This window comes from Thunnus maccoyii, chromosome 17 (assembly GCF_910596095.1).
Source record: "Thunnus maccoyii chromosome 17, fThuMac1.1, whole genome shotgun sequence".
In the NCBI taxonomy this organism is placed as follows: domain Eukaryota; kingdom Metazoa; phylum Chordata; class Actinopteri; order Scombriformes; family Scombridae; genus Thunnus; species Thunnus maccoyii.
This window is the reverse complement of record NC_056549.1, coordinates 19,723,729-19,743,711: the sequence shown is the minus strand read 5'-3', so window position 1 is coordinate 19,743,711 and position 19,983 is coordinate 19,723,729. Positions and strand designations below refer to the sequence as shown.

The 19,983-nt window shown below is 42.0% G+C and overlaps 1 protein-coding gene across 3 annotated transcripts; it reads right to left on the bottom strand.

Moving 5' to 3' along the window:
* Nucleotides 1-3,727: 3,727 nt before the first annotated feature.
* LOC121882489 (sine oculis-binding protein homolog) lies at nt 3,728-17,332 on the bottom strand. Of its 3 annotated transcripts, none has more exons than XM_042390776.1 (7): nt 17,025-17,332; nt 14,270-14,399; nt 13,798-13,992; nt 12,403-12,554; nt 8,471-8,566; nt 6,330-8,282; nt 3,728-4,089 (listed from the first exon to the last, which is right to left on the bottom strand). In XM_042390776.1, the coding sequence occupies exons 1-6, from the start codon at nt 17,115-17,117 to the stop codon at nt 6,339-6,341; spliced, it is 2,610 nt and encodes an 869-aa protein (XP_042246710.1). In that variant the 5' UTR covers nt 17,118-17,332; the 3' UTR covers nt 3,728-4,089; nt 6,330-6,338. The 3 variants fall into 3 exon arrangements, with proteins under 3 accessions (XP_042246710.1, XP_042246711.1, XP_042246712.1); XM_042390777.1 differs by having other exon boundaries at nt 6,330-8,261; XM_042390778.1 differs by lacking the exon at nt 17,025-17,332 and adding an exon at nt 14,882-14,948.
* Nucleotides 17,333-19,983: the final 2,651 nt, after the last annotated feature.

Here is a 19,983-nt window from a genome sequence, read left to right as displayed (position 1 = left end):
TTCAAGGTCCAAAAAGATAATAAGTGGAATGTGATGAATATTCAAGCTCAAATGAAGTAGGCAGTTTTAAGGAAGTGTATTATTTACTGTCATATTGTCCTTTTTATTTTTTTTAATTTTATTTCTTTATTTGAGAGGGACAGTGCATAATAATAATAATATTTCTGAAAATATGCCAGAGTTAGCCAGAAAGGCTAATTTTCATCTGTAGTCCCCAAGCAGGCAATAGTTGAAAACACAAACAGTGAAAATATGCAGATACAAACAGAGCCTGCACCACATAGAGACAAGAGACATAGCTCTTAGACACACAAAATCAACAACAGCATGACAACAGTCAACAAATAGCATGGCAGCACAATGTTAGGCCTGGTCAAGTGTGGATATTATGTACAGAGCCTATGATAAGCTCTTACACTAAGCATAATAACGACAAATTGATTTCTAATGAACCAGACTCTCAATGCTGTGGAGAATGAAAAAAGTGTAGCCACAAGTGTAATGTATAAATATCTCTTGTAACTGTCATATATTAACATTAAATGTTCCTATTTTTCCATGTTTTTTTATATGTACTTTTATTACATCGCATATTTTTGTATGACATGTAAAAATAAATGTTGGAGCTTATTAAAGGTGGCTACACTTTTATTCATCTATCTTCTACTTTACTCTATTGAAGCATGATTTTGTATGACGTATGCTATATAAATAAAAAATGATGTTGAAACTTTGGACCTTGTATCAACATGAATTGATTGTAAAAGTTAAAGATGAAACTGAAAGAATAAAATGCTATGCACCACATCAACAACAACACCAAGACAAATCCCTTGTATGTAATCTGATTACCTACTTGGCAATAAATCTGATTCTGATAAAGTACAATACAAACATAGTATTAGTACAGTATAGTAGTACAATATAATATACAAACTCATTGGCAACCTTCGTTAATGCTTTTATTTTGGAGGCAAAGTCGTATATCCGGTATAATTCTATCTAATTTTAGGTCACTCGACGGATTACCGGTAACTCCATATACTGTATGTACTCTGTACTCATATACTAATAAGAGTTATGAGGAGTCCTGTCCACCAGTTTTGGTCTCTGTCCTGCTTATGGAAGTTGTCCCAGGCCGGATTACCACTGGACCCCTAAAAACCTCCAATCACTGCCTCCAGCAAGCCCTCACCAAGCCGGGATTCCTGCCCTCTTATCTCATTCATCAGTTTTACCGTCACTGCACAGAGCCTCGACCCACTTCCAGTATTTTAGGAATGTTGATGCGCTGCCTTGCAGACACGCTGGCACTAAAAATAGACGTGTGCATGGACCGCAGTGTGTAAGAAGTCCTTATCTATACCGCTCAAAACCTGGATATATGCTAGTCAGTTAGTTATTTATTGTGTCTGCATTCAGATTTAATAGGATAAAGCACAACAGAGTTCTCAGGTTTCAAAAAATATCCCAAAAGGAGTTGAAAAAAAATAAACTTAAGAAAAAGTTTACGAAATGAAGAACTGGAAAAACACACAAGACATTTCCTTGCTCTTAGAATAACTTTTATTTATTTAACTTTACAAAGAGGTCTCCACCAAAGCTCTTGGTTACTGAATCTATATTCAGATACAAACAATCTGGGAACAATCTATTTAGACAGTGGGCTAAATGTTTGACAGGGGAGGTCAGAAAATACCGGCAACAACAGCAACAAAATCTCTGACACAAGTATTTTTTGTCCAAAATTGGATTAACACACATACTGTATCAGGTCAAAAATGGCAATGATTAAAATGTGCAATAAAACCAATAATGGCAGTATCAATAATGTCTTTTTTTGGCCTCTGGCGTCAGAGTAGAGGAACACTTGTTGACGCCTCAGCTATTTGCATGGAGTGATGTCATCACTGAATCACACAAGCTGTTGACAAAGTCCCCTGGCCAGCCGAGGATGACACTGACATAATGGCATGACCTGTGGTGAGGATGCTGGCTGGAATGAGTGGGGAGACAGTGAAATGTGTTGTCGCTGTAGGGACACTCACACACACACAAACACACACACAAACTGATAGGCATGTAGTTTTGGAATGATGGCTGGGGTGGGTCACATTTGAAGTTATTCTAGGAGTAGGTCATGATGACTACTTATCTCAGGGGACTGTTGAACTCTTCATTAAGAAGAGGCGTTGAAGGACAGCTGACTACACCCGGGGCCTTTGTGGTTTGACAGTGCTGTACTGGTAGGCAAGCATTGGATGAAAAGATAAAATAATGGCAGCGAAATGTGGGGAAACAGCTATCTACTTGGCATCCAATATCAGTCAGTTGGCACTGAGTGCGGCGTTGTGTTCTGTGTAATGGGTTTCAGCAAACTGCCTATGGGCCTTTCTTGTCAAAAAAAAAAAACAAAAACAAAAAAAAACAGGCAGGTGCAAAGTTACAAAGGCAAACACTGCTCTCTAGTGGGGATACAGTATATAAACATATAGACAAGGGGCATTTAAGAGCTTCAGCACTCACAGAATACAATCATCAAAGAAAAAAACAAAGAAATAAAGCAATTTTTGTGAAAATCTACAGATGCATCATCCATAAGTTAATATAACATCAAATAGTATCTGTGTAGAGTTCAACAAGAAAAACTGAAACCTTACAATGGGACAAGTGTTGACAAAGCCTCTAAGTGATCTAGCTGGATCATATCTCATTAAGTGTTCCCAATAGAGGGAACTGTAATACTGATCGCTGCATACTACAGCATTTGACGGTTGAGTATAATACCACATTTGGTAATATTACAAGCCTGTTTTCTAGGATCATCTCATTAGAGCCAGTAACATAATAAAAAGATCAGGATCAGTTTAACTGCCATGTGCCATCAACATTCAGGATTTTAAACTGCCATGAACATGCACGGCACTCTTTGTGTTAAAACTGATTCAAATTCTGATTTGCTATCAGATCAGATGAACGATGATGGAGGGTCTGTAAATCACACATTTATGGACCAGCGTCATCAGGACGACTAAAGTGTTCACAGACCATCTCGGCTACTGTATATCAGTAGACATCCCCTCATATATTCTATGTCGTTGTTTTACAGATGGCAGAGGGAGCATCTTTTCTCTCTAAGAGAGTGTATTATACTGCTCAGCCCAGCAAGACTCTCTCCACACAATGCATAAACTGCCCAAGGTTAAACTTTTCATTTCTGCAGACATTCTCTCCTCCCTTTGAAGGGAATTGAAAGGCAAGAGGGCAGAGTAGGGAATCACAGGCAATCAGTTGTGAGGAATCAAACCTCAGAACTAGTGTGTTCCTGTGTACCGTATTTAGATTGGGCAGAGAGGTGGGGAGAAGGGTATACTATATTCCTGGCTGTCGGTCAAAAAAATAAAAACGCTCCTGAAGTCTGAGCCCCCGTCGGCCAGGTAACCCAAAACCTGGAGTGGGGAGTCAGCGTGGGATATGGGGAGAGGAACAATGTGGCTCTTTGTGCAAGCCGGGCAGAGAAAACAAACCGTTTCCCCTGGAAAGAGATCATGTTCAGGCTCCATCTGAGAAGACCACACAAGGCTGATCAGAGCCCTGTCTGCTGTGTGGAGCAAGGAGAGAGGGAGGAGGTGGTGGTGGAGGAGGAGGAGCGCATCTGGGCAGCCACACACATACACACACACACACACACACACACACACACACACACACACACACACGCACACACACACACACACACACACACACACACACACACACACACACACACGGGCAATGTCAGACAGGGAGAAGATCTGAGATGCTCCATATCAAGTGCTCACTGAACACAACATAACACACTAGCCAGCAATACTCTTTGGTCCAAGACAAAATGTGTGACTGTGTTGTGTGTTCTTCCCCCACGTTGACTTGTGATAATATGGCCATCTGGACTGCTTCCTGGGTTGGCACCCTGCTGGTCTACAGGCAGAGCAACACTCTGGTGGGCTGACAGGCTGAAGGACAGGCTGGAGGATGTTAGCACTGGTGTTGTCCACAAGAGGGCGTGGCACTGAATCTGGCACCGCCATACAGTGTTAAACAGGGAGTCTGTTCATTAGTTGGAGAGGAGGGGAGAGCAAAAAAAAAAAACAGAAAGAGGGTAAGAGAGCGGTGAGATGTTATAGATTCTTCATCTCTAGCATATCTTATATCAACCTCTCCTGTTCTGGACACTCATTCCTTAATCCGCCAATTCTACATAAACACTGAGAATGAGGCTTTTAGTCATGTCAACACTCAGATAACTGTTGCACAGGGCACAATCAAACCAAGAACATCTGGTCTATTTCTCTCTCACACACTAACACAGACTTTCATTCAAACACACATATTAAACGTAAACAGACGTACACACACACTCATGTAAGGGCCAAACCGGGGTTCTGTACTCCCTCTGTCCCATTGCGTTTTAGTTTCAAAAGCTCAGCGAATACCCATGTGGTGGGATCGGATTACATGAGGCTATAAAATATCCCAAATAAAGGCAAGGAAAACTGAGACGAAAAAACGGGCTGTTTCCTGAGGTGAAGTCCTCCAGTTGGCTGCTGATTCTGTCAGAGTGGGAGATTTTTTTTTTAAAGACTTTTAGCACTAGAGACAATAGAACAGCACAGCAATGTTCGGCTCAGAGCACAGAGGTGGCAAGCTTAAGTCACTCACATACGACAGCCAGCTCCCATTACACACAACGCAGGGCCATAAATCCGTCTGCATGACACAAGCAGCATGCTGTGATTTCATATGTATTGGTTACTAAGGGGACGCATGAAACCACAACAAATGACAAAGAGTGAAGTGGGAACTCATTTAGTGAAAGGGAATCTTGTCATGCTTAGGCATAAAACACCTGGGGTATAAGATAAAGGTTTATGTTGTGCATTCTGTATCAACAGCCATCATTTTTAAACACATTTAGTAAGGTGACCCTTGGCCTTTGGAGGAGAAGAGCAGGCCAGTTGAAATCTAAACCATCTCTGTAATATCAGCAGATTAATCACAGGGCATACAGTAAAATGGTAACATGATCTCATTATGGCATGATACCAGTGGGCGAGGACGGTCGGGTGGTGTTACAACCATTTGGACTAGCAATCAGGCAAGTGAAATCAAGAGGGCCTTTGATTGGTCCAAAGTAAGGAGGCTTTTCTGCTGCACTCTAACAACATCTGGTTGGCAGGGGACAGTGGTGGTGAGTGAAGGGAAGGAAAAGGAGGGAAAGGGGAGAGGAGAGTGCTAAACTCATACATGAGAGAGAGAAAAGCCAAAGCCAGAATAGGGTGTCACTATGACATGTGTAATCGGATCGCTCGGATTCAGCCCCTGTGTTTTCTAATGAAGCCCCAGAGCTCTATCAAAGCTGAGGGCTGGCTCTCATAGTAACAGCGCCTTGTAGTCTGCCTGACAATCACCTCTGTCTCTACAGCAATCTCAAAAGATGTCTGTGCTACCTGACTTTTCATACCTTGAGAACCAAGAGTTTGACTTTGGGCTTACACTTTGGACAGGCCCTCCTTTAACCTCAAGGTCAGTTTTGATTCAGCAGCAGCCATATGTCCTTGTCCAAGACACTGAACCCACTACCTCCTCATACATTGTAAACTAGCCTGGATTAAAGCATGGGCTAATTGGTTAAAATGTAGAAAATTCTCCCTCCCTCTTAAACAGACACACAGTCACATATCTTGGCAAAACAAAGCCTGCAAAACAGGCTGCCATGCAAACAAAGCATTGTGACTGTCAGGTTGTGTTGAAGTGATCGCCTTTCAAAGTGACTCTCACTGCCTGTGCCCTCCACCTCCTTCCCCTGTTGTAACCTTAGAGCCCTGAGGAGTGCCAGGTTACTGGGATTTTCTCTCTTTGGCGCCATGCTGTTTAGTGACCACGCGGATACTGTAAGACCTGTGATTAAGCTTGCCCTCTGTATCATTGAATGTGTGTATGCGCACTTTTTCCAATCCTTGGTCAAATTGCATTTAGACATAATTGCTGGTTTTTAAATTAACCAACATGGAATACCACATGGGAGGGGTTTGCCACATAGAACAATGCAATGGGATTTAGAAATCTTATGCAAATACAGTTAGGGGCAACTTAGCACATTATTCAATAATTTACAATTTACCTGATACTCTGAATTGCTCTGATGCAGTTAACCCCATCCATTTGGTGCTTGTGGCATGTTTTCTGTAGATGTATGTATATAAGATAAGGTAGTAGTTCTCTAGCTAACAGCTAATTATACTAACAGTATCTATATAGTTGCCTCGCTTTGTAATAAAATTTCTCACCTCCATCCTCTACTTATTCTGATCGCGGATTCGTAGGCATCGCCTCTTCAGAGCTGGCTCCATGTCTCCAGCACTGGGCATATTAGCAGGGCTCCGCAGGCTGCCCTTGTCCCTGAGTTTGGGCAAGAGCAGTGGGGTGGTGGTCCCGCCTGTCTTTGGCGCTGTGGGCAGGGCATAGGCATGGTCCTCATCAGGAACATGGGGGTCCTCTCCTACCTCCCCAACTACTGCTAAGGGCTCTTCTGACTGACTGACTGGGCCCTCAACCCGTACTGGGCCAACAACAGAGCACTTGTTCTCTTTAATAGCCTCCAGCTCACTGAGTGCAGGGTCAGGGGGTGGTGCTGGTACTCTCTGGGGTAAGGAGGAGTCTGGACTGGCGGGTGTGGATGACGAGGACATCCCATTTGGACCGTGGTCCTGAGGTTTCAGGGCAGAAGATGTGGCATCATATGGATGGTTGCTCCCTGTAGGGCTTGGTGGGGTGTGTGAAGGTGGAGTGTGGGAGTCCTGATGGTGGTATACAGTGTCATGAGAAGGGGACTGTGGTAGAGGAGGGGTAGGTCTGATGATGTCGTGGAACCCTGATCTGGTACCCTGCCCAGTTCCTGACGACCTGAGCCCTGAAACGTCCACAACTGCATTGGCACTGGGTTCCAGCTTCACTTGGGTCCTTTGAAGTACCCTTTGTATGACTTGTCGCTCTGACTGTTGCTGCTGTTTATAGTCTGTCGGCCCATCCGACCCTGGGGCTGAGCAGGGGGATGCGTTGTACTGTGCCCTGGGGGAGGATGCTCCACTGTGGGGTGTGGATGTTGGGGATGGGAATGGCCTCTCTGATTTAACCCAATCTGTGTCCCTGGCATTGGGGTCACTGGGTGAGGGGAGACCCTGAGTCAAGGTTCCACCAAATTTGTTGGCTGCCAATCGGCCATCCACTTCAAACATCCCTGGAGATGGAGGCCTGGTAGCTATGGACCTACCCCGGTCTGCCCCCTCTGGCACAGGCTGTATAACTCCACTGTGAGTTGGGGTTTCTAGGTTTGCTTTAGAAGGGACTGGAATGGGGATAGGAATGGGTATGGGGACAGGTAAGGGAACAATAATGGGGTAAGGCACCAGGACAGTGGGCTGGGGCAAGAGTGGGCTAAAGGAGGGAATACCAAAGTTCATTATAGGAGGCATTGGGACAGGGCCTCTGGGCATCATGTTAAGGGGAGGGGAATGCAAGCCAGGGAAGTAGGCTCCTGGGAAGGGATGCATCAGTCCAGGGGGATTCATGGAAGAAGATGTTGGGGGCTGCAGGTGAGGAGAGTGAGGAGGTCTGTGGATAGGGCTGGAAGGGGGGCCTGGGTGTCTGGGAGGGTTGGTAAGGGGACTTCTGAGGCCCTGAGCATGAAGAGGAGGTCTGATGAAGGGCATGTGGATTTGAGGTACTGGCTGATGTTCCAGAGGGGGACGTGGAGGAAGAGGAGGAATTGGAACAGGGTGAGATGGCACCTCTACAGCAGAGGGAGGCGGAGGAGGCTGGATGGGCCTGTCCAGGCTCCTAAGCCCAGAGACAGCGATCTTAGAAGAGGAAGAAGAAGATGATGCCTCTGAGGGGGAGATAGAGGTGGATTCTGCTGATCCATGGATTGGCGTAGGCCCTTTAGGGGAAAGGTTTCTATGACGAGCTTCCCCTGCACTGGTGCTGCTGTTCCAAGACTCTGGAGTGAGTAGCTTTTGCCCTGCCACACTGCTCTCCGACCTCCCCTCCTGGCTGGTTCTGCCTGGGCTGGAGCTGGTGAGAGCTGCACGGGCTTCTCTGTAGAAAACATCCATCTTGTATTGATTCAGACACTTGGTGCTGCAGAACTGAAGCCTCTCTTCACCAGATCCGAAGTCCAAGTATTCTTTAGTGTGGCGGACATGCTTGCACCAATCACATACCTGCGGCACAGGGGAGAGAGACTGTGGAGGGTCATTGAGGTGATAGTCGATGATGAGAACTTTAAGACAGGCTAATTTCATTAAATGCTTTTACGGTAAAAAGACAACTTAGATACACAACAAAGCTGTTTTAATCTTGTAATTCATAGCATAGTTATATTAAGACTTTACATTGGCAAACAATAGATACAATGATAATATCCTCTTACTCTAACATTGCTGTTTATCTTCAACACCAGTCTGGGTGAGTCCTCCGTATGGGGGTGCTGTGGGGATCTCTCACCATGGAGGTCTTCATCTCTGGCCTGACACGGGAAAACCACAGTGTGACACATGTGACATGAACCGCCGTGAAGCACTTAGTCAGAGCTGAGTTCACACTACTTTTGATGGATTAGTTCTACAATTCATGAGGACGTAGCTGCAGTTGCTTTACATCAGAATGCTAAACTGGAATCAATCTGTGGTCATTAAACCAAATTTGAGCTTCTTACATAACAAGTGCAAAAAATAGATTCAAATGAATTGCCTTGTCATCAAGGTTAGCGGTCTGAACTTCATGCATGGTACCAAATCCCAAAGGTCAGTACAACAAAAGGAAATCGCTGTGTTGTGAAACAGATACGATTGTACAACTGAGTGAGGAGATAATACAGGTGATGTATTGTCATATTATTAATGGCCTTGCCAGTATTAATATAGGAAATTCCACTTGATTCATGTAAGCTGATCTGCTGTGGATCTGAGTGCTCCCCCATCTCTGTGACCCATTGAGTCGTGTTGAGTTACGAAACATGAGGCAGCTGAAGGTAAGGTATGCACTGAAAGTGGACACCTCGCCCCAGGCCTCCTGGCCTTCCTCTCAGACAAGCAGCGACAAGCCAACGGCACTGCTTTCCTCCCCGCCTCTGAAAAACTAGAGGGCTTGTTGCGCGCAGTCTGTTCAGCCCTCCTTTTTGTCTCTGTTGTCGTGTGAATAAACCCACCATAGTATAAACAACAGCGAAGGTGAAAGGCGATATAGCTGCTTGTCACCCCGCACCTCTAAAGAGGGTATATCCATGTTGTAATGGATGGTGAAAAATCATGGCAGTGTGCATCAGAGCAATTCTCTGTGGTTGCTGCTTTCCTGTCCCCCAGATCAGAGCCACTTAATGGCCAACCCCTCCTCCATTAACGCGAAACTGATACCAAGTGTCCTCTACAAACTTTGACCTCCCTCCCACCATTCCTATAGCTTACTTATCCCCCATAATAACTAGAAAGTGTGTTCTCAGAGATCCCCCTTTTTAAACTCCTGTAAATTAATCCGTCTATTATGACCTCACAAGTCAATATTTTAACACATTCTTTCTATTATGTATCCAACTCAGGAATACTGTATACAGACATTTCAGACCACTTCCCTGTATTTCATCTTACTTCAGCAACTGGTGGTATACAAACAATGTCTACAGACAAAGCAAGCTATTGTAAGTTTAGTGAAGGGAATATAGAATGCTTCAAATCCATGATTGAGGATTTTCCATGGAATAATACTTTTATTCAACAGGATGTTGAATTGGCATACCAATCATTTTCACTAGTATTCAACTCTACATTTAATAAATGCTTTCCTTTGTTTAAGTATAAGATCAAGTCAGACCAAGTTGCCAGGAAACCGTGGTTGTCTTCGGGATTATTGAAATCCTCTATGAAGAAAAAACTATATAAAAGATTTCTGCTAAATCCGACTCCCCACAACTCTGATACATACAAAAAATAAAAAAACGCATTTTCACATCTTCTCCATATAGCAAAAAAGAAATACTATTCAGACAAGTTTAAGAGGCTGCTTGTAACATAACATCCATGTGGAACATTATCAATCAATTACTTAATAAGACAAAGGCTACTAAAATTCCATCTCAATTTATTGATGGTGACATTTAATTCACTAACCCTTTTGATATAGCAAATAGATTCAATGACTTCTTTGCAAATGCGTGTAGCACTCTTGCAAAAAAAAAAAACTGTTCATACAGATGAATGTCTAGTAGATAAGATTACTGGTTATTTATCCCCCTTGTGTAGATTTGAAACCCCTACATCCAGAGAAGTGTTTGAAATCTTTGTCATCCTCAATAACTGCAGAAGGTCATGATGAAATCAGGGCCAAGCTTTTAAAAGAAGTGGCATCTTCAATTAGTGAGCCACTAACTCATGTCCTCTCAGTCTCTTTAAAAACTGGAGTTGTCCCAAATACTTGAAAGTCACAAAGGTCATACCATTATTTGAGGAAGGGGATCCTAGCCTTTACACTTATTACCGGCCAATTTCTATTTTTCCTTGCTTCTCCAAAGTTTTGGGAAAGTTAGTCTATGCAAGAGTGTTAAAACACCTGAATGATAACAATATCCTGTATAAACACCAATATGGATTTCAACAAAATCACTAAACATATATGGCTCTCTTACAACTTATAGACGAATTCTCCACAGCTTTGGACAATAATATGTTTGCAGTTGGTATATTCTTGGATTTATCGAAGGTTTTTGATACAGTTGATCACAAAATTCTCATTTCCAAACCTCACCACTATTGCTTTCAGAATGTTGTTATTAATTGGCTTAATGACTATCTTAATAATAGAGATCAATATGTATCTATAAACTGTAAAACTGCATTTCTAACAGAATCAAGCTATATTGCAGAGTGCCTCATGGATCTATTCTTGGGCCACTTCTACTTCTCATCTATAAAAATGACTTTGCTTGGATGTCTGATTTTGCATTGCCCATTCTGATCACTGATGATATCAGTATTGTCATATCACAAGCAAACTTTGGTTTCTTGATCAGAGAAGCCAATGATCTTTCATAAAATTCTATCATATACTTCAAATTGGTTAGAGATTAACAAATTTTCCCTAAATGTCAAAATTTTTGCAATTTTATAATTTTTTTCAGAAATAAAAATAAAAGTTATCCAAAGAAAGATGCTAAATAGTTTGTTAATAATATTGAAATCAACCAAGTCACTAACACAAGATTTTTAGGTGCATTAATAGATGAAAAACTATCCTGGAATGACCACATTGAGTATGTGTGTAAAAAAAACATGAATTCTTTTGGCATCATTAGAAAAGTTTGTTCACTGATAAATCAGTCCTGTCCTCTAACACTCTATTATAGTTCAATGTATCCATACATATCATACAGTAACATTGTTTAGGCCAGTACATATCCTTCTTCTTCCTCTTCACTTTAATCCAAAAGAAATTTTTAAGATTGGCAACTGCATCAGACTGCCATGAACCATCAACTCCTCTGTTCAAGAAATGAAATCTGTTATCTATTTCCAACACTAATATTTATCAAACATGTATCTTTATGTGTAAATGTATACAGCTTACCTAATGTATTTTACACCTTCTTTTTAATGAACTCTGATATTCATTCATATCCAACCAGACAAGCAAAGGATACTCATCTTCTCTATTATCACACAACTCTTGAACAATATGTCATAAAATACAGAGAATCGTCACTTTGGAATAACAGTCCCCTCTCTATCAAAACCTGCCCATCACTGTCAGTACTTAAGTCTAACATGAAAAATCACCTGTGCTATAGTTAATGTGCTCAGTATGTGTGTTTATGTGTTTCCATTTGTTTTATTTATTATTATTATTACTATTAATACTAACTTGTTTTTTTTCTTCTTCTTTTTATCTCATTGTGTTAAGGAAACAAATATCCATAGTATTAAGATAAATTGTAAATCCTAGAGGGGAGTTTTTTACTACAAGCCCTTTGGGGTTTCTTACCTCTCCTGCACAGTCCCTACTATGTTTGTCTTTATAGACTTCTGTTTTGATTATTTCCTTTTTGCTAAGAAAATAAAGTAAATACAAGTTTACAAGCATGAAACCACTTGAAGCCTGGGTCTTAAGTGTATGCAGGATGACACAGCTGGTATAAACTCTGTCGGTATACGGTACCTGTATATTCATATATTTGTGTGTGTGACGATGTATGGATGATTCCCAATGTCCTAAACTTAATTTATTTATTCTAATATTATCTGTTCTCAGCACAACTTTGTGATGATTCACTGTGACAAGTACTGTATACACTTTGTATGTATTGTCACTACTTACCTTATTGCGTTTGAAGTAGGCCCGTCTGCAGGCAGCAAAACACTTCTCACTGCAGAAGCTCTTGAGCTCTGATCCCATACATAGTGAATAGCGTTTTACACCCTCCTTCTGGCACCAAACACACACTATCTGCACATTCTGTACATCCTCTACTGCAGGGGAAAAAGCAGAAGAGAAGTGGAGAGCAATTAACAACTGCGAACTGCAAAGCTATTACTACCCATCTTCGATGCAACAGCTCGGCTCAAGAGGTGTGTGTGGCTGTTGGATTTAAAAGATCTTATAAGGGTGAGACATGAGTTGTTTACAGAAGATTTCAACAGCCATATTGGAAGTCTTTATATATAAATATCTGTGAAAAGCAACAGCAGTGCTTTTCAGTGGACTAATTGTGTACAGTAACTCTTTAATCTTAACAAAACTCAACAGACTGGTCCATTAGCCAATTATCTGATCAAGTATATATTTCAATAAAGTCAGTATATTAAGCAATCATAGGATCTTGGCCCACAACTGGAAAGGCTAGAACCAAAGCTTCTAGTAAGATGCTATGAATTAATCAAAGGAGTAATACTCTTTCAGGGAGCCCAAAGCTGCACCCTTAGTATGCCTTATTTTCTGCTTTGTCCATAAATCCATAAACAATGGCAGATTTTGAATTGTTTTGGCTAATTACACCAACACATTGGATTTGTTGAGACACATTTCTTAACAGTGCAGCAGGACAATGGCAGGTTTATAATTCCAACACTGTTCTATTAATATGGATGTACTCACAATCAAATTATTGTGGAAAGTGGAAAGTCATCACCATTATAACCATTGCTTAATCTCAAATCCAATGTGCTAGAGTACACTGTCAAAACAAGAGACCCACACACTGCACTGTATACCAAGGTGGCACTAGTGTAGTCTTGTTCACACTGGCTCCTTTTAAGCTGCAACTCGCAATATTTTGCAATGTGACAGCAAAGTAATTTGCAAACAAAATGATCTCAGATGTCTGAGAGTATTGTTTTTTACTTTAAAAATAAATCACCTTAACACACAAGTTCACCCAATGACTTCAGATATCGCTTCTTTTCTAGCCTTAATACTACATATAGAAGTAGGAATGTGATGACAAATATGACCCGGAGTAATTAAATGCTAGGAGACATCTTTAACTGTTTGCAGGGCTTTTATGACCACTGAGGAGTCATGAACAACACCTGCTCTATCAGCAACAGTTGACTCCACACTCTGATCTTTCAGCATATTAATATAATAGTCATAGATTATGGATTATTGTAAATTTAGGGGCAGCAATTCTATAAACCAATTACATATTATACTGTATAGACTTTGCAAGAATCCAAACTTAAACTCATCATTTGTAGGTCCATAGCTCACTACCTGCTGATGGCTTTATGAGGGGGACAATGACAGGTGCACTCTTGTGCTCCTTGGGGGTGGTCAAGGATGAACTTGTTGAGGAAGAGGAGGGTGAAGAGGAGGGGACACTAGAGGACTCTCTCACTCCACTCTTCATAGCCAGAACTGAGTGACTGACTTTGGTGTCCAGGCTCTTAGGTTTTGGCAATGAGTTTTCTGAAAGACATAAACATCATGAGGAGAATTTTGATAATGATTCATGATACTGTAACAACTTTTGAACTCGTAACAATGCCCCTCATTGATTTTTAGTACAATGTGATGAGAAACAATAGATGTATCTGAATGAATGAAACTTGAGAAGTTACAACTTCAGCAGAGAGTAAGTCTAGCAAATTTGTACAGTGACTCATTGTTTGCGCTAAAACCTGCAGAACCTGTAAGTTAGTATAAATTCAAGAAGACTCTGTGAACTGTTAACACCTTCCCTCACCTTTTAGCACTGACACATGCTGACGCCTTTCTCTGTAGTTTCTAATCTCGTTGGCCTCCGAGTCTCTGAGATCCACCTTGTCATAGCCGTACCATCCCAGGAGCTCGTTCATGGTGCTTTCTGCAAACGTCTGCATGAGAAAAACAGGAAAAGAAATCTCTGATTAACCTTCTATGTAAAGAGATAGGGTAACTGAACCATAGGCTGGCTGCAAATGGGAAATTGTGACCGTACATCTTAGGGTTGTTGGTGGAACTTTTTATCCTATGTTAAACATAATCAGACCTTCCTACTCTGAATCAATGAGAGGGATTCTTTCTCAGCCCCAGCCCTGTTGGAGAAATGAATACGGGCACAGTGGAGTACAGTATGACGCTTTTTCCATGATGTATTCAAGTTGTTTACTCTTGCTAAATCTGAGACGGAAAGGTTTAAAACCTAACACCAGTGTGAAATCTATGAATCATCCTTTGTTTATCTCTTCTAATTGGAAAAAAGAGGGAGAAAAGAAAACTGTTCTCCGCAGATGGGATGTGTGGTCCCTTTTTTTTTATTACGACCAGATGAAAAAAAAAAAACAAAACACAAAGGTCTCTCTCTTTATCCACCCACCTCTCTCTGTGGCTTTGGGAGAACTGGATTGGAGGAGAAACTTGATCCGGAACGGGCAGAAATCAGAGCGGGACACCCTACACCACAGCGAGGTCCCACGGTTCTCGGAAATGCCCCACTCCTCTCCCTTCTTCTCCCTCCAATGTCCACCACTCTCTCTTTCTCCAGCTTTCCCTGTCCCTCCCCTTGCCTCTCTCTCTCTCTCTTCTGTCCCCCCCCCCCCCTCATCCTCCCATCTTCACCATCCTCCCCTCCACCCCAGCACCTTCCAGCCCTGACACCCGACACAGCACTGCCTCTCAGGTTTCACCCTTTTCCAGCACAGCCAGTCTGCTGTGGTGGTGTTGTAGTGCTGTAGTACTGACTGCACATTCTTTCCCCTGCTTTCCTCACTCCGACCTCTGCTCTGCACTAGGGCCTCAAAGAAATGGATCTCTCCCTCGCTTGCTCACTTTCTGCTGTGTGTGTGCGTCTGGGAGAGTGTGTGGGTGAGTGCAAGCAGTGGTATCATATCCAGCTAAATATGCCTAAAGATGATTAAAGTTAAGTATCCGGTGTCTGGTGCTGCGCTCGGGTCTGACGTGGAGGGAGTAGGTCCGAATGTGGTGTTGAAACAGATGTATTACAGAGACAACACTGGGCTGGACCTCAGCTGAGTTAGAAACCAGTTTGCCTGCCTTTCAGTCTGTCTTTCTTCTTACTGTCTTTCCTTTGCTCTTTCATCATTTGTCTCGTTTAAAGGTGTAAATCTCCAGGATTTTTACTCTACTACAATCTAAGTCCTATTTGGCAGATTCTTGAATGTTTCACATCATGTCAACTCTCCTATATGCACACAGCTCAGGGTCATTTAGTCTCTCTGTTTTCTTGTTAACGAAAGACGGGCAATTTTTTTTTTCACCCTACCCCTCCATTTCCCACAATGTTGTTTTTGTTTCTTTTTGGCAGTTCAGACAAACATCTGCTTTGTGAGAGTGACAAGCCATATCCCAAACCACAGAGAGAGTTGCAGCCAAAGGCAACAAACCGGGGCCGACCCTGAGATTCAGCCCAGGCAGCCTTACATCAAGCGGGGATAGCGTTTCACATGTTTTGATTAAAATTAGTTAAGTTGTAACGATACACCTCTCCTGGATATCAAAACGCTACAATCCAAACCACTTACACAAAAAGAGCACATTTCCTCTCTCACGAGAAGGCCAGAATCTCCCCCCGAAAAACTGCTTGTCTTTTTAGATTTCTCAGCTCCTGCTTGAAGGAGCCTTGGATATCCCTTACCACCACAGTCAACAGTCTCAAATAGCCAGTGTCCAAACCCAAACAAAGCAGACAATCCACGGATTAGTTTCCATGCAGTAATAGACTCATAATGGTGGGAGGGAATCATGTCTGTTACTGTGATTTAACTTATTATTGCCTGTGCAGTGACTGTCCTTTAAAGCAGGGAGAAGAGGAGAGATTCTTAAAGAACATGCCTCAAGTGACCAGTTATTATCTTTAAATACTTTAGTTTGATGTGATGTTTGCATCCTTTAATATTTTGTGATAGCACACATATTAGTATATTTTTCTCAGAGTAAGGCTGAGGGAGGCTATTTAAAGAATATAAATGCCCTCTCTCTTTTGGAAGGCATGAGGACAAGCCTCTGTGGTACAGCAAGTGTGCGCACCGCAGGAGCAGGGAAGAAGTGACGCACATCTGGATCTCCGCTGGACATTACAGTGTGTGCGTCCGGCCACAGCTGGCCTGACATGGCGTCAGTAGACGGCAAAGGCCAGCCTACTCTTCTTCACTGCTAACATCTATAATTAAAATGACCCCTGTCTCTTAAGAGTGTGTTTGTATGTGACATTTTCAGTTTAGATTGTGATATAAAATATTTGTTATCATTAGTGGAATCTCTGCAAATAACCGGTACTTCTTGTAAATTAACAGAAAGAAATGTATTCATAAGTTATGACCTCTTATATAAAAGACACAAGGAGTGCATTCATTGAAAACAAACACAGTATGTGCCTGATTATTCCCAGCATTGATTTGTGCGCAGTTGACTCGCTGCCCTGAGTAGGAAGACGTGTGCGTAAAGAAGTTATTTCACGGGATAAAAACGGATTTAGCAGTGTCACACAAACTCACTCTCACCTTCATCTCCTGGTTTATCTCCCTCTTTACGGGATGCGCGGGTTTCCTGCTGCGTTTATTTTCCGGTGGTCTCCCTTTCTCCATCTCTGGCATAGTCCTGGTCTGGCTGGATCCGATTCGGATCAGTGTTGGGTGTCAGCTGGAAGGTTTCAGCGGAGTCGCTCTGAGTGAAAGCTGTCACTCTCGGTGACAGCGGCTGTCATTCCCGGACGTCTGAGTCCCTCATCTGGGGCTTCACACCATTCGAGTCCACTGAACATGCGTGCGCTCCAGGCTGGAGGCTCCGCCGCCGAACAACCCTCACTCTCTCTTCTTCACCACAGTCAAGCCTCTGTTGATATGAACGATACGTGTTCCGGTCAGCACCTTCAAAATAGACTCTTATTGGCGTGTTTTCTCCTTGATGAAAAGGAAGGACAGTCAAATGAAGTCTAGTAATTAACAACTTTGAGGATTTGAGGAATTTGTGTGCAACATGAAAACTTCAGAAACAAAACTTTTATTGATAAATGGGCTATTCCTTCATGTCAAGTAATAATCCCAAGGCTATATTATTTTAACCTCAACATAGTCTGATCACTGGAGTTTTAATAGCGGGGTAAAACTATTCTAATTACCAGGAAAAGTTGGTCAAAACTTCATTGAACTTATTCATTTTTATACCCTATAATTAGAATGCTGAGGCAGTTATTATCCAAAAGCAAGCAAGCAAACAAAAATCAAACACAACATATTTAAACACATACTACAATACCACAAAACACTTTTAGATGATCAACTCAAACAAAGCGCATACTGCCTTGCTTGTAAATTTGGATGAAAGCCTCTGCCAAATGACAACATGTAAAATGTAAATGAAGAATGGCCTAAATGTTGCACCATTTGTTTTATTATTCAGTGAGAAAAAAGTACTGAAAAATGGCCTAAAACTGATGTAATATTGCATACAAAGAAATACTACAATGCAAGTTTTGTTCCAGTATTTGTGTTTAATCCAAGTTTGCTGCTCTGAAATTTACTTTTCATGCAAAACACATTTTTGTGTCTGCTGTTATTATGAAAACTTCTTCGCCTGACTACCGGTCTACTCCCTCCTGATTCTGTGCAACTTGATGCTGCCCTCTTCGGATAGAGAAGGGAGGGCCTTCTGATTTGATGTAACCCAACACCTGGCGCCCACCCCTCCCAAATCTCAACAGATACATTTCATAAGGAATGCAAAGACTGTGTTTTATCGGAGGGGACACAGTACAAACACTGTCTGTATACTCTTGTCTTAAAATAAAGAGATGAAAAGAGCCTTGTGAGTTAAATGATACCATGGCAGAATGTTTGGGGCTTTCTTAAATGGCATCTGTTTGATCAGTGCATGTGAGTGCCTGTGTGTGAAGTGAGTGAGTGACTGTGTGTGTGTGTGTGCGTGTGTGTGTGTGTGTGTGTGTGTGTGTGTGTGTGTGTGTGTGTGTGTACACGCGCACAACACTAAAAACACCTGAAATGTCCACATTTGGCCCCTGAGCCACCCTTGCCACAGGAAAAGTACCACATGCCTGAGGGCAGGAGTTACATTTACACAGAGGGAGGTGTGTGTGTGCTGTGTCTGTGCACAAACAAGAGCTTTCAACATAAACATTTGTCCCATGGTTATTCCTGATGGTAAAGGCCAGAGGATTTATAAATATCATGTTTCTCAGCTGGTGATGAAAAGATGGAGATGATCAAGTTTCATTCAGCAACATAAAGAAACATCAGTGTTAGTTCAAACTTGCCATTATTTTACTATTTAATGCTATATTTTCATTAATCTATTTTAAACATACCCGTTTTAACCAATGTCATGTTAATACGCCTACTTAGTGTGATGAATTTAGGTCATAAAGATGCCATTACTAAAAACGTAGGCAAAACTGGGTTTAGATGGTTCAACTGCATCCTTAAATGTCTCTCTCTGGCAGGACTTTGACTACAGGTCGCCAAACCCCATGCAGAGAGACAGACAGGTAGACAGACAGGCGGGACATGAGGGCTCTCTCCTCCCTGTCTCCAGCCTTCCTCAGTCTGCTCTGGTTGGAAGAATCCAGGGACCGCGCTCGTGTAAACAGAAACCCGATCCAGTGCGCAGGGTTTGGGTTTCGCCCCCTCGTAGACCCGCTGATGATACCCGATCCGTCCCGGCTTTGGGAACAGGGCTTATCTGATGCCTCACAAAAGGCCCCTCTCTCCGGCTCTCCATAACAGCGCACATCTGGTGCCTCTGCAGGGAGCGCTGTCCCTTTAGGTTCCTGTGGGGGGTGAAGGCGGGGATAAGACCGTTTCACTAGGCTATTCCCTCAGAAATCCACTTACATAAATGACAGAGGACTGGAGTCAGTATTTATAGTTCTAAAGTTACAATCCCAAACATCTGGATTGAATCATAAAAAAATGAACACTTTGTGTATCATTACTTGCATTATTGTCCGTGGACACATGATTACAGTGAACTGTCAATTTAGAAGATGATAGAAAATGTTGGTGTTGAGCATTAACAGAGAGACAGACAGTACACACAATGTGATACTTTGGTTTACAGTAATATAATGTCACCATTAGGGGGCGATGTCTACCCAATAGTTTTGAATGTTTTAAGCAGTAACTGTACCCCGGTGTTTTCCCTGCATCAGATTACACTCAAATACAGTCATGATGAGTGCATCTGTTTTAATGCACCACTGACTAAATAAGCTGTAGACATGTAGTTTATAACGCAATTTGAATTTCAGTTTCGCCTGAACAACTTTAACATTTCCTCACCAAAGATAAAAAGTATATTGTTACACTTCACAACAAAAGAGGAAATCTAACACAGTGACCCATACATATAGGCTACATACATATATAAAATAAAACTAATAATAATTTGTATTGATTATCTTCATCAATACATAGCCTATAATTAAATTTTGTTTAATCATATTGC